Source organism: Chinchilla lanigera, unplaced genomic scaffold (assembly GCF_000276665.1).
Source record: "Chinchilla lanigera isolate Chin_1 unplaced genomic scaffold, ChiLan1.0 scaffold00001, whole genome shotgun sequence".
NCBI lineage: Eukaryota > Metazoa > Chordata > Mammalia > Rodentia > Chinchillidae > Chinchilla > Chinchilla lanigera.
In genome coordinates, this window is record NW_004955402.1 from 1,167,711 (window position 1) to 1,180,775 (window position 13,065).

Consider the following 13,065-nt stretch of genomic DNA (forward strand, 5'->3'; position numbering starts at 1 on the left):
CCCGGAGGCCCGGGGGGAAGCGCGGCTGGGCAGGAGTATCCGTTTGCGGGTGTTGACGCTGGGCCCTGGCGGCGCAGTGCTGTGCCAGCGTGCGTGCCCATCCGCAGCGGAGCGGGTTCCTCCGCCTGCCGCCCCGCGTTCCTCGCGGACGTGCCCTGCTCCTCCTCCAGCGAGGGCACCGCGGCCGCTTCCCTCCTCCGCTCGGCTTTCTGCTGCGCCCGGTTACCTGCCGCGCGTTCACTACATGAAAGAGGGCCCAGCAGCGAAACATATTTTCTGTTTTATTTCAGATAAATGCACTCTGAATCTTGGGAGCAGATGCCAACTTCGAGCGTTTGCACTGATCCCGCTGTGCAGTAGCGAGCTTTAAAGGTGAGGCGCGCGCCGGTTCTCCTGACTTGGCCTCCTCCTGCTCCTCCTCCCTGCCCCTCCTGCATGTTCGGTGCAAAAGTGGTGTAAGGGCCGTGCGGAGTACCTGCCTTCGTGCTTGCGGCCGGAGGCTCCGCCCTCAACCCCCACGCCCTTAAAAAAGTAGTGCATTTAGATGCAAAAGAAAGTCCTCACTGCAGGTTAGCTTTCTGGACTCCGTGTGTGTGTGCTTGTGTGCTTGTGTGCGTTTCTTCCTGTGCTTGACTGACTTGCCTGGGTCCGCGTCGCTGGGAAGAAACACTGGGGAACTGAGCTTCCCAGCTGCCTGGGACCCCAGGTCAAAGGACAGCCGAGGAGTTACTTTACTTCCCTGTTTGTTCAGAAAGGGGAAATGGTCGTGACTTTTCCAGCCGTCGAGCGAGCCTGGCTTCTCCTCTGTGGATTTCCACATGGGCATGGGTGAGGACACGTGTCCTGTGGGCCTGTTTGCCAAGCTGCTCAGCCCAACGTGAAGCAGACTTTTTTATCAAGGTGAATAGGGGCCACGTCCACAGCTTTCCTTCCTGTTTCTAAGATTCTAGGTTTAAGCGTTTAAAAACAGTAAGAGCAAAAGAGTGAACACGTGTGTGTAATTCCAAAATGTTTGGGAAAACGAAACCAAGTACGAGCGTGAGTCAGCAGGTGCTGGGTGTGGGCACAAGTGGGGAAGTGGGGCTCTGGTCCTCAGCATGCTGGCAGCGATTGCAGGGAAGTGCATCGGCCTCGTGACCAGCACACACCGCGCGTGAGCACGGAAATAGGACTGTCATGAAATTTACTGTGGCCTAGGAGCCGATATGGTCTGCTGTTTATGTATCCTCTACCATGAGTTACAGCCTCAACACCTTTTGCTTTTCTGAAACAGGATCTGTATGTTGCCCAGCTGGTTTCCAACTTGCTTATGATCCTCCTGCCTCAGCCTTCAGAGTAGCTGAGATTACAGGTATGAACTACTGCACCTGACTAGTTTACTTTATTTTAAAAAACTTTTGGTCACAAATCACCAAATTGAGCTCATAAACCAATAATGAGTGTCTTCTAGATTTTTTTTTTTTTTTTTTTTGAGACAGGGTCTTGCTGTGTAGTGCAGGCTGGCCTTGAACTCATGGAGATCTTCCTGCCTCAGTCTCCCGAGTGCTGGGATTACAGGAGTGAGCCACCACTCCCGGCTTTGTTCTAGATTTTTGAAGAAAATGTGGTTGCAGATGTTAGCGAGCTGAGCTCTCACTTTGTTATTATTATTGTGCTATTGGGAAGAAGGTGTCTATGTGAAGAAATCAAGATACCGCAGGTCAGGCTCGGCGTTTCAGCTGTGCACAGGGCCCAGAGGTCTAGTTTGCAGCCTCCTCCTCAGCGGGGGTCGGAGACGCTGGTCCACACTGTGCTGTGGGGGCTGCCGGAGGTCCCTGTTGGGTTCTGTGTTAATCTGAGTGATGGTGACAGGTCTTCCTTCTTGGGAAGTGGAAACAGTACTGGTCTAAGTAATCGTGGTTCCCCCATGTCTGTGCCTGGGGGCCAAACCCAGGGGCTTCTCACTGAGCTTCATCATCGGCTCTTCTCCGTTTTGAGCTTTACTTTGAGGCACAATCTCACTAAGTTGCCTGTGCTGGCCTCAAACTCAAAATCTGCCTGCCTCGGCCTCCCAGAGTGCTAGGAGGACAGACTGAGGCACATTTCCAGGCACTTCTGAAAGCACTCACCAGGCACAGTGCTCCTGGCAGGACACAGCCAGTGGTGCTGCGCCTGTGAGCCCAGGAGCTCTGGTTGGATCCTCTTCCTGCTGGTGCCGTGGTTGCAGCTGGGTGTGGACCGCAGCCGGGCCCCTCCCACTCTCTCCAGGCCTCCCAGCCGGTCTTTCCAGTTGCTGCAGGAAGGAGGGGGCTCAGTCCGGTCCTTCAGTGGGCGGGGCGCTGAGCCTGCCTGGTCCGTTTTTCTACTGCACTGGGGTAGGAGTGACCTCCTGTTTCCCTCTGCGGTCAGCTCTTCGGGGCCTCCGTTTTCACTCCAGGGGCGGGACGGGTCTGTCCCAGTGTGGGACAGTGCTGGGAAGTCTCACCCCACCTTAGGGCAGAGGAGGAAGAGGGGTGTTCCATATTTGAGCCCAACGACTCTTGAGGGTTTAGTGTTAGAAGCAGACTCCCCCGTTTAGGTCCGGATGGTGGTGCTGCCCCGCCAGGGTCTCGCTGCCTCCTCTCTTCTCTCCTTCCCTCTGTCCCTGTCCTGCCTTCCAGGCCCTGCTCTGCAGGATGGTTTTTATTTCTTTGTGCAGAGGAGCATGGGAGCTTGGGGCCAGAGCCTCTTGGTTTGTCACCCTGGGTCTCCTGCTGGCAGCTTGGGAATCATCTCTGTGGGGATGTGGGGCCAGCTGGGGAATTAGGATCAGGCCAGGCACGCCCACAGGCTGCCTAGCCGCAAGGTCCCCCTGCGCCCTGGACTTTGCTGAGTGTTCCTCACACTGGACCCCACTGGGCGGGGCAGGGTGGCCTCTCCAGCTCTGAGTCACAGCTGCTGAGCAAGGGGCAGAGTGGGTGGAGGAGCAGCCTGGAAGCAGCCTCTGGATTTCCCCTGGGACGGAGGTGTCCCCGCCCCACCTGGGGGGCAGAGTCCCCTCTGCTCCTCACTTAGGGAGTTGCAAGCCGGGCTGGCTTCGCTTTTGGGAGTCCAGGTCTTGTGAAAGCAAGTGGGGTCCCTGGCTTTGTTAAGTTTGGTTTATGAAGACCAATGCCCTGGGTGCTTTAAGAAGTGCCCTCGCTGTGCCTTGGAGCCGCTTTCTCAGTCGCCTGCGCCAGCCAAGTGGATCTGCACTGGGGCCCCGTGTGGTTACTGCTGGCACCCATGGGCCCGCGTGCTCTCCAGGCTGGCTTTGGGGTAGTGGGCGCTGTTCCCGCAGGCAGAGGTGTGGGCGGCTGGGGCAGGCCTGTGGGTGAGGTTGTCCAGGCTGCCACTCTCAGCAGTGCCCTTCCTCCAAGTGTCCTGGGCCTCTCGGCCCCTGTGGGCTGCTGCGGGAACACTGAAGGGGGCGTGGGGACGAGGACATTGTGGCTCTCGGGGCAATTTCCAGAAGGGCCTCGAGCTGCAGGCTGGAGGGCTGCAGGGACGCTGTCAGGGCGCCACACTTAGGCTCCAGCGCTACGCCCTAAGTGACAGCACGAGGGATGGGGCACGGCTGAGCTCAGCATGGTGAGGGCCTATCCCTGCCAGCCACAAAGGGAGAGCAAGGCCAGAGGACGCACCAGGCCGTCTGCTGCCTCCTCTTGCCCTCAGGGGCTGGTGAGGGTGAGGCAGTACCACACACAGGCATCACCCTCACGGGTGTCTCCTGTCACCTCTGGGGCACCCCAAAGCAGGATGCAAAGCTCATGGGGCTCAGGAAGACTGTCCACCCCTGTGAGGTGCCCAGAGAGGAGCCACTGTCCCACTGCACACGTTGTCTTCTGCCCGAGTGTCTGTTGGCATTGATGGTCACAGGCAGGGTTTGGGCCGGTCCCCAGTGGCCTTGGGTAATGATTGTTGGGTCCCCGAGTCGCAGTGCCCACGAGTACCCCTTCCCTTGTGGGAGAGCAGAGCAGAAAAGTGCTGAGTTCACACCAGAGGCCACAGGAATCTGTGGATATTTTTTTTTGTGGTCCTGGGGATGGAACCCAGGGTCTTTGCACTGACCTACGTTCTCAGCCCTTTTTTCATTTATTTTGAGACAGGATCTCACCAAATTGCTGAGTTGGCCAGGCTGGGCTCGAGCTTACCAACCTCCTACCTCAGCCTCCCGGAATGCTGGGATGGTAGCCATGCACCTCCTTGCCCAGCTGAACCTGTTGATGTTTAAGGTCTTGGAGAGGCGGTGGTGGGTCTTTCTGGGAGTCAGGTTATGCGCACGTGATATTGGCCAACGCCCCCCACTGAGTCTCGGGGGGCCCTTGGTGATTGAATTCTAGAGCATCTGCAGACTTCCTCCTGTTGTGGGAAGAGCAGCCCTGCAGGGCTGTCCCCGCACTCGAGGCAGAGAGGCGTGAAGGGAGTCGTTACCTTTCCCATGAGCAGTCTGGTGTGTGGGCATGAGAATGTGCTCGATGATTCATTTTTATTTTTAGGGTGCATTTTTCTCCTGCCCAGCGGTCGCATTCCTCGTGGGGAGCTGGTGCTCGAACACAGTGCATCTTAAGTCCTTTCACTTCTGTCCCCCACATCTCTCGGTCCTCTTCCCTCTTGCAAAAGCTCTGCCTCCCCGTTTCCTAGCCTCTCCTTTGATGTGCTGTTTACACACTATGGAGACGGCTCTGCCACAGAGGGTACACTCGAGCCTGTGTAGGAAGACGCAGCTCCGTGAGACCGTAGTGTGCAGTGAGGTAATCCAGACACAGCTGAAGCCCTGTGTGGGTTCTCTAATGGAAGAGTCCTGAGGTATACACGAAGCAAAATACAAGAAAGATGACCGACTTCTCTGGGGATGTGAGTAGGACTCAGGACTGGTTCTTTGCTGTTTGCTGCAGGCCTTTAAGCCTGGACTCCGCCTCCACCCTCCACGGCTTCTTCAGTTCCCTCTGGGTCTCTGGACACTTGGCCCTGCCACCTGGGGCACACAGGAGCCATGGGCCTTGCCTGGCGCGGGTGGGGAAGGCAGGGCTTCCGCCTTCTGGAGAGGAGTTTGCTGCTGTGGAAGCTCATGGCAGTCATCTTCGCTGCACTGCTGTTCTGCGAATTCTTAATCTACTACCTCGTAATCTTCTGGTGTGGCTGGCCGGAGGTGGCGGCCCCTGCCCGCGGCGGAGAGCAGGCACCCGTGCTGAGAGCCATGGTCCTGGCTGACACACACCTGCTCGGAGAAGTACAAGGCCACTGGCTGGACAAGCTTCGGAGGTGAGCAGCACCGGGCCCTGGGCTGAGGGAGGGGCTGGGTCATGCTCTGTTATCTTCCTCACGGGCTGGGAACGCTTGGCTTTTCTGGAGTCTGCTGTGTGCGGAGTGCTTTGGATGCGGGGCTTGGGACCTGGGGTCAGAGCTGGCATCAGCTGGTCAGCTCTGTGACTTTGGACAGTGACTGCCCCCAGGCCCCTGCGCTGTGCCGCTGTGTGTCACACCCTAAGCAGGGTTCTCCTCACCAGGGCCCCTCCTCCCTGGAGGAGCCCCGCCCGAGCGCTCCCCTCCCCTCCCCCTGCCTCTCCCCTGCCACCCCCTCCCTGCTGACTCTGGCCACTCCGGGTCCCTCCTTGCAGAGCCACCTTGTCCGTCTCTGCCACCGGCTTATTTCCATTCCATTGCGTCCCACGGTCCGTCCTGTCCCCGTGTGTCTGAGGCTGACCCTTGCTTGTATGCAGACCACGGTTTCCTTACCTGCCCACTGGGGGGCAGTGGGGGTGGCCTCCCCTGTGGATACAGGGCTGGCGTCTGGATCGCAGCGGTGGCAGTGGTGGTGGGGCCCTCTCCTTGCGCTGGGGGCCCCGTGCCAACCCCTCTCTGCACCGTGGCACCACCTGCCTCTGGGCATCGGTGTTCTTGTGAGAGGCTGTGACCTTGGGGCCCTGGGGTGGGCACTTGGTGTCTGTGGCTGGAAAGATGTGCGGTGGAGAGGACCCTGTGTGCTTTACCAAGGTGCCAGGCAGAGAAGGCCAAGGGAGAGCAGCTCTGTGGCTTCCTGCAAGTCTTACAGGTTGGCCTTTACTTAGGTCTGATCTCTTTGTAACAGCTGGCCTTGAACTGTGATCTGCCTGCCTCAGCCTCCTGAGTGCTGGAATTACAGTGTGCGCTGCTCACTGTCTCTCCCTGTCTACCCTGATTCTATCCCTTTAAGAAGTGCAACTTGGGCTGGGGGTGCAGCCCAGTGCACCACACACAGGCACACATGCATATGCGTGCTTGTGTGCCCATGTGTGTGCATACACGTGTGGAACAGAGGCCTGGCCCGTCGTCTCCCAAGCATGGCACATGCTGTAAGCTTCTCAGCCTGCACCTGGGCTGTCAAGATGGAGCCTGGGCTTCGGGGGCTGTGTGGCCTGGACTCTGGACCTCAGCGTTAGCAGGGTGTGGGGCTCTCCTTCAGTGCCTCAGTTCCCCGCATGGAACCAGAGGGTGGGAAGGCAGGGCGGGTCACAGAGGAAGAGGATAGGCCCAGGCAGTCCGCCTCCCAAGAGGCTGGAGACGCTGTGGCCTCCAGCCTGACGCCTGACCTCCCATTGCCCAGGGAGTGGCAGATGGAGCGAGCCTTCCAGACGGCCCTGTGGATGCTGCAGCCTGAGGTCGTCTTCATCCTGGGTGACATCTTTGACGAGGGGAAGTGGAGCTCACCGCAGGTAGGACCTGTCACCAGGCGCCCTCACTGGGAAGCTACAAGGGTGCCCCAAACAGAAGGTGGCTTTTAAATTCTGAAAGAAGCTGTTACAGTGAAATACACACTGCCGAGTCCCGCACAGAAGACCCCTGCTGCTTCAGACACACCGGTCCCATTGTCCTCGCCACTTTCTTTCTTTCTTTCTTTTTTTTGTACCCGGAATTGAACTCGGGACCTTGTGCGCAGGACCTTGCTCTTGCCAGGCAGGTGCTTGTGCCGATGAGCTATGTTCCTGGCCCATCCTCACCGCTTTCTGCAGCAGCTCTGGAGTCCTCTTTCGTGTGTGTGTTTGTGAGGTGTGATCAGAAATACAGTGAATGCTGCGGTGTGCCGTCCAGCAGAAAGGCAGGCCCGGGAAAGCCTGGTGCTGTCCTCTCCCACCAGATCCGGCACCGTGGAACTTCTGTGCTTTCCGCGGTCAAAGCATTTGCATGGATTCAGGACATCGAGGCAGGCAGGACTGTGCAACTGAAGCCCCTCAGGAAGGGGGACTCCAGCGCTGCTTCAGAAAGTGGCAGGGATGATGGGGCAGGCATGTGTGGAGCGAGAGGGAGAATTTTGAGGGTGATTCCCGGCACTGTGTCTTTTGCTGTAGTAAATATTGTAAAATTTATTTATTTATTTTTGGTTTTTTGAGACAAGGTCTTACTACGTTGTTCAGACTGGCTTGAACTCACTGTGTAGCCCAGGCTGGCCTTGAACTCACAGCAATCCTCCTGGCTCAGCCTCCTGAGTGCTAGGATTACAGGCCTGTGTCGCTGAGCCTGGCAACGCTGTAAAATTTAAATCTTCACTGTATTGCTGACCACAGCTCCTGTATTGGCTCACGGTGCATGCTTGGTTTAGAGTATGCTGGTACTACAAAGGATGGTGTATCTGAAGCGTCTCAGGATTTGCACGTGCTATGCTCATTTTAAATGAGGCTGTGTGATCTTGCGGGAGGTAGGGTTGGGCAGAGCTGGTTGGGTGGGAATGTGGAGTCCCGGGGCCTGCTGGCAAGGGCAGGACAGGCGAGATGGTGCAGGATGAGCCGTGGCCAGGACTGCAGGACATGCCGGGGAGTTTAACTTTGCACTGCTGGTTTTCCTGAGTTGAGCATGGAACCCAGGTCTCCCGTGGGTGGGCAAGCTCTGCCACGGCTGCACGCACCGCCTGCCTCACTCCCAGCAGCAGCTCCGCTGTGGGGACTGCTGCTCCATCACTCGTGCTCCCCTCTGGTTTTCTTCCTTCCGAGTGGAGGTGCAGGAGGAGCCGTGGACTTGCTGGGAGGCTCTTTGGCTTTGAGTGGGGCTCGAGACCCTGGCCTGGGTGGTGGAGTGGTGGGACCCCTCCCAAACCAGGGAGAAGACTGCTTCCTCACAGCTGTCAGAATGCTGCTTATTTCAGCTTTGGTGTGGGTGGGAGAAGACTTGTCCTTATTGCCGAGTTTATTGGAGGGGATTTTATTTGGGTAAAATACCTAGTATTTTAAGGAATCTGTTGGTGTTTCCTAGGATGCCCCAGAGGCAGTGCAGATAGTCCTGGTTCAGGTGTGACAGGGACCCACTGCTTAGGGAACCGCAGTGACGGCCACAACGCAGGGTCTCAGTAAATACAAGACCACGGAATGCTACCTGCAGAAAGCAGCCAGCCATACGATGAGGTTGGATTGTGTTTGCAAGTTACACAGTGTTGTTTTAAACAGAGGGCAGCATCCTGTGATTTTCTAAGCTGGCTATTCTGATTTTGTTATTCTGACAGTAGGGGGTAATTGTTAAGGTGCCGGCTTTGTCACTGTTAAAGGACCCTATGGAGAGATTTCCCTAGGCTGCGCCTAGAATAAAGGTGGTGACTGTTCAGAAGAGAGGGTTATGTTTTGTCTAGCTTGAGGTCTTGCTCCAGTTGAAACTTGGAGGTTTCTAAGAATAAGAACTACACTGCCCTGACCTGGAAGCTCACAAAGTAGCTTGGAGAGTGGCGGAGGGCGGTCACAGGACGCTGGCGCCCTCTCCCCCACGCTGCCCCTCTCCCTCAGTGGTGCCCGCAGCGGCCTGAGGCTGTTGCCGCCCTTGTCTTGGTTGTGACTCGCGCAGAATTTGCCTGATGTTTCCTAACCTAAGACTGTTCTTGTCAGAGGTCCAGGTCCAGAGCAACCCTCGACCCAGGTCTCTGTTTTGAGGTCTTGAAATAATAAGTCTTTGGGGGATTTCCAGTTAAAAAACGTTACAGAAAGGAGGTGGATACCATTTGACTAAAATGTGGCATCAAATTGAACAATTTAAGGTATTAAATTTTAAGTGTTGAGGTAGTCTTGGAGAAAAACACTATGTAGGGTTAAAAATTGGAAGTTCCGCCTTAGCTTTATGAGCGTCTGATTTGGACTTCTCACATCACAGCAGGGTATTTTTTTCTTTTTCCCTCCCCCTCTCACCTCCTTTCTTTTCTTTCACAGTACTGGGTACCATCTTTGCCCTGAGCTTTATCCCCAGCTCTTTTTTAGATTTTTTGTTTTGAGGCAGGGTCTCAATAGATTGCTAAATTACCCAGGCTAGGTTTGAACTTTTGACCCTCCTGTCTCAGCCTCCTGGAGTGCTGGGCTGACGGGTGTGCCCACCATGTCCAGCTGGGATTGTGTGTTGAGCACAGGGGAGACAGCTTTCTGGCTCTCAGCAGCGGCCTCTCCCTCTCAGGCCTGGGCGGAGGACGTGGGTCGGTTCCAGAAGATGTTCAGACACCCAGCCCACGTGCAGCTGAAGGTGGTGGCCGGCAACCATGACATCGGCTTCCACTACTGGTGAGTGGGTCTGGCTGCTGCTGCTGCCCCAGGAGCTCTGGTTGGCTGTCATTTTAAACCTGCTAAGATTCAGGGGAAGTCCCATTTTACAGATTAATTCATGTACTTCGTGGGCCGGCCCTGGCCCTCGCACTCGGAGCTGTGTGCCAGCAGGAAGCCCGTTCCTCCATGGGAAGGAGGCCACCTCTCCGTGGAGGAGGAGGACAGTTCTGGAGTGTGTGCTTCTTGCGGGTGAGGGTCTGGGCTGGAATCGCGCTGCGCCCTCAGCAGGCATCCGCTGTGCAGGCAGGCGAGCAGTGTGTGTGCCTGGAACACGCAGCTCGAGGTCCGTGGGGAGACCAGGGACTGCACGGCCCACAGGCGGGCCGGCTGTTGTGCTGTAGGTCTGTCTCTGCCAGCCCACTCCACGTATGTGCAGTCCCTCACCTAGGTTACCTTCACTTAGGGCACTGCTGCCGCTGCTGCTTCGTTATTGTTATTATTGGCACTGGAGGTTGAGCCTGAGCCTTCTGCACATCCCCAGCCCTTTTTTAATTTTTATCTTGAGACAGGATCTTGCTGAGTAACTAGTTTAGGCTTGAACTTGCAATCCTCCTGCCTCCGCCTCCTAGAGCGCTGGGACTGTAGGTGTGCACTCACTTCCAGGTTCGGTCCCATTGTTTCACTCACTTTCTGAGGGCAGACCCGGGGCCCTGGGGTGCTAGGGGATCCCCCAGGGCTCCTGGATGGTTGTGGGGCTGGTGTGAGCCTCCTATCCAGGGCTGGGGCCACTCTGAACTAGTGAACTTGCACGACACGTGGGTCCAAGAGTCACGCCCACGGCCCTGGCACTGCTGCAGAACCCACAGGGCCGGGTCTGAGGGACGTTTCTCTCGACCTCTGAATGCAGGGTGACCAGTTACAAAGTGAAGCGGTTTGAGAAAGCCTTCGGCTCGGAGAGGCTGTTTTCTCGGAAGGGAGTGAAGTGAGTACGGCCTGTGTTCTGCTAGGCATGGAGCCCGGCTGTGGGGTCCCGGTGCCCACCGGCGCCACACCCCGAGCCGGCTCCCTTGCAGGGTTGCTGTGTTGCTGTGCTGTGCTCTCACGCCCAGGCCGTGGGAGCGGGGCGGGAAACCCCAAACCACCCTGTGTGTTCCCTTAGCAACCACAGCCTCTAGTCTGTGGCCCTGCCGGGCTCCAGTCCAGAGATTTGGACTGCGCCTGAGATTGCGCCCGAGAGCCTGCCCCACGGCCCGGGTGCTGTGCGTTTCCCCTGCCCACTTTGCTAAGGCCTCCTTTTGGCTTTGTTGAGATGGAGTCTCATTTACACTGCATAGCCTGGCCTCAAACCGGGTTCAAGTGATCCTCCTGTCTCAGCCTTCCCAGTAGCTGGGCCTGTGTCCAGCTGGAAGCATCTTTTTGTTTGATCAGATTTACTTTGCAAAGGCTGTTCCCATGGTTACAGTGCCCTGGCTGCCTCTGCGCCCTCTGCCTGCCCTTTGCCATTGGCCCTGAGCCGCAGACCAGGCTGTGGGTCCCCTCCCTGGCTGTGGGCTCAGGCGGAGGGTGTCCCAGGGGTCTTCCTGTGGTGTCCTCGTGGGCACAGCAGCTCACTGTGCTGCTGGGTCGGCGTTCTCCGAGAAGCACTGGGACCGAGGTCGGGGGCCCCGCCTCCACCTGCTGCCTGAGAGCCTCCAGCAGGCTGACAGCGACTTCCTGTCCCGGTGGCATCACCGTGGCGATTGAATGCCCTTTTGAGTGATTCCAAGGCCCAGTGTTTGAGGGGCCTCTGACAGGCTCCTCTCTCAGGCCAACGGGGTCCCTCGCTCCTGACCTCTAAACGGTAAAGGTCACGCAGTCTCCTGCCAGGTCCATGTGCCGGGCACCCTGGGCAGAGCTTACGGAGTGGATAGTGGCCCCGGTGTCTGGAGGACAGCCAGCCTTGAGGCCCTGCTGGGGATGCCCAGCCCGCTTCCTCCCTGCCAGGCGCCCGGCTCCCCGGGTCCTGCCAGTCCCCCCATAGAGTGGGGCGAGGCTGTAGGAGCAGGCCAGTCCTGGCCACTCCGGGTGGTGTCATCTGGTTATCAGAGCCTGTGGGTGGGGTGTACCTGGTCCTCCACATCGAAGCCAGGCTCGGAGTGGAGACTTGCCCAGGGTCGGCTCGGCCGTGCCAGCTCGGGGCAGGTGTGAAATGCACGGTGCCCTCAAATGCAGTCTTGCATGCATGCAGCGAGGGGAGCCTTGAGGGAGCCGCTCTGGGCTGCAGCCCACGCGTGGCCCCCGTGTCCTTTGACGCCCGCCCCCAGCTTCGTGATGGTCAACAGCGTGGCCATGGAGGGAGATGGCTGTAACATCTGCGCCGCGGCTGAGGCTGAGCTCCTGGAGATTTCGCGCCAGCTGAACTGCTCCCGAGAGGTGGGGGTGCCGTGCCCTTCGCCCGCAGAGCCTGGCCCGCCCCTCCTCAGGTGCCAGCCGGTGTGACGTGACGTTGGCTCTGACTGCAGGTGCGGGGCGCCAGCCTGTGTGGAGCGGGGCGGCGGCTGCCCCCATCGGCCCCCATCCTGCTGCAGGTGAGCGAGTGGAGACGTGGGGGGACCCGGGGCTCCCGCAGCCTCTGACCCTACCATCCGCAGCATTACCCGCTGTACCGCGCCAGCGACGCCAACTGCTCTGGACCCGACGCGGCTCCGCCAGAGGAGAGGAGCATCCCCTTCAAAGAGAGATACGATGCGCTTTCCCTGGAGGCCTCGCAGAAGGTACTGGCTCCACTCCACAGCCACCCTGGGCCGGGACGGGATGGGCAGGGTGCTCAGGCCACACACAGTCCTGTCTCCAGTGGGGGCCAGGGGGCTTTGTTCTCGTCTTTAATAGATGTTTTCCCTAATCTCAAGCTAGTCATGTTCTCTGCTCATCCTTGCATTGAAAAAATTCCCGCCAGCTGGGCATGGGGCTGCACTCCTGAAATCCTAGCACTCAGAAAGGCTGAGGCAGGAGGATCTCAAGTGGGAGCCCAGTCAGGACAATTTAGTGAGACTGTGCGTCCAAATAAAGATTAATTATGGGCTGTAGTTCAGTGTGTAGACTGGGTTCAATCCCCAGTTCTGGGAAAAAGAAGATACTTCCCATCAACATAAATGTATTTGGAAATATAAATGTAATTTAGAGTCCAATTTTTAGGGACTTAAATAAAACATGCTTTCTTGAAAATGCATATTTAGTATATATATAATATTCAGCATTTATATGTAATAAAAATGAAATTGATATTTAGATCAAATATTAGTTCATATTTGAAATACACATGGACTCTATTTAAAATAAGTTTATAAAAATAAACAAAATCTGAGATTGGAAGAATAGATTCTAGTAAGACAGGATTTTGAAGAAAAAAATTAGCCAGTCTTGCATGATTAGGGTTTATTTCAGTGAATGACCTAGCCAGTGCCACTCGCCTGTGTTCCCTGCCTGTCCCCACCCTGTCGCCCTCTCCCGCACTCGCTGCCCCGTGCCCCCCCCACGCTGCCTGCCCTCTCCCGCACTCGCTGCCCCGTGCCCCCCCACGCTGCCGCCCTCTCCCGCACTC

At 57.2% G+C, this 13,065-nt stretch overlaps 1 protein-coding gene across 1 annotated transcript in view; it reads left to right on the forward strand.

The window, feature by feature from the left end:
* The window catches only part of Mppe1 (metallophosphoesterase 1), a gene marked incomplete at its 5' end in the record, with an annotated part of 14,700 nt that continues 1,635 nt past the window's right edge, over window positions 1–13,065 (forward strand). The window contains 10 exon segments of the mRNA XM_005372582.2: window positions 1–372; window positions 752–900; window positions 1,274–1,351; window positions 4,896–5,262; window positions 6,584–6,692; window positions 9,400–9,503; window positions 10,393–10,467; window positions 11,789–11,897; window positions 11,987–12,052; window positions 12,116–12,238. Coding sequence (XP_005372639.1) covers window positions 4,994–5,262; window positions 6,584–6,692; window positions 9,400–9,503; window positions 10,393–10,467; window positions 11,789–11,897; window positions 11,987–12,052; window positions 12,116–12,238 — 855 coding nt within the window.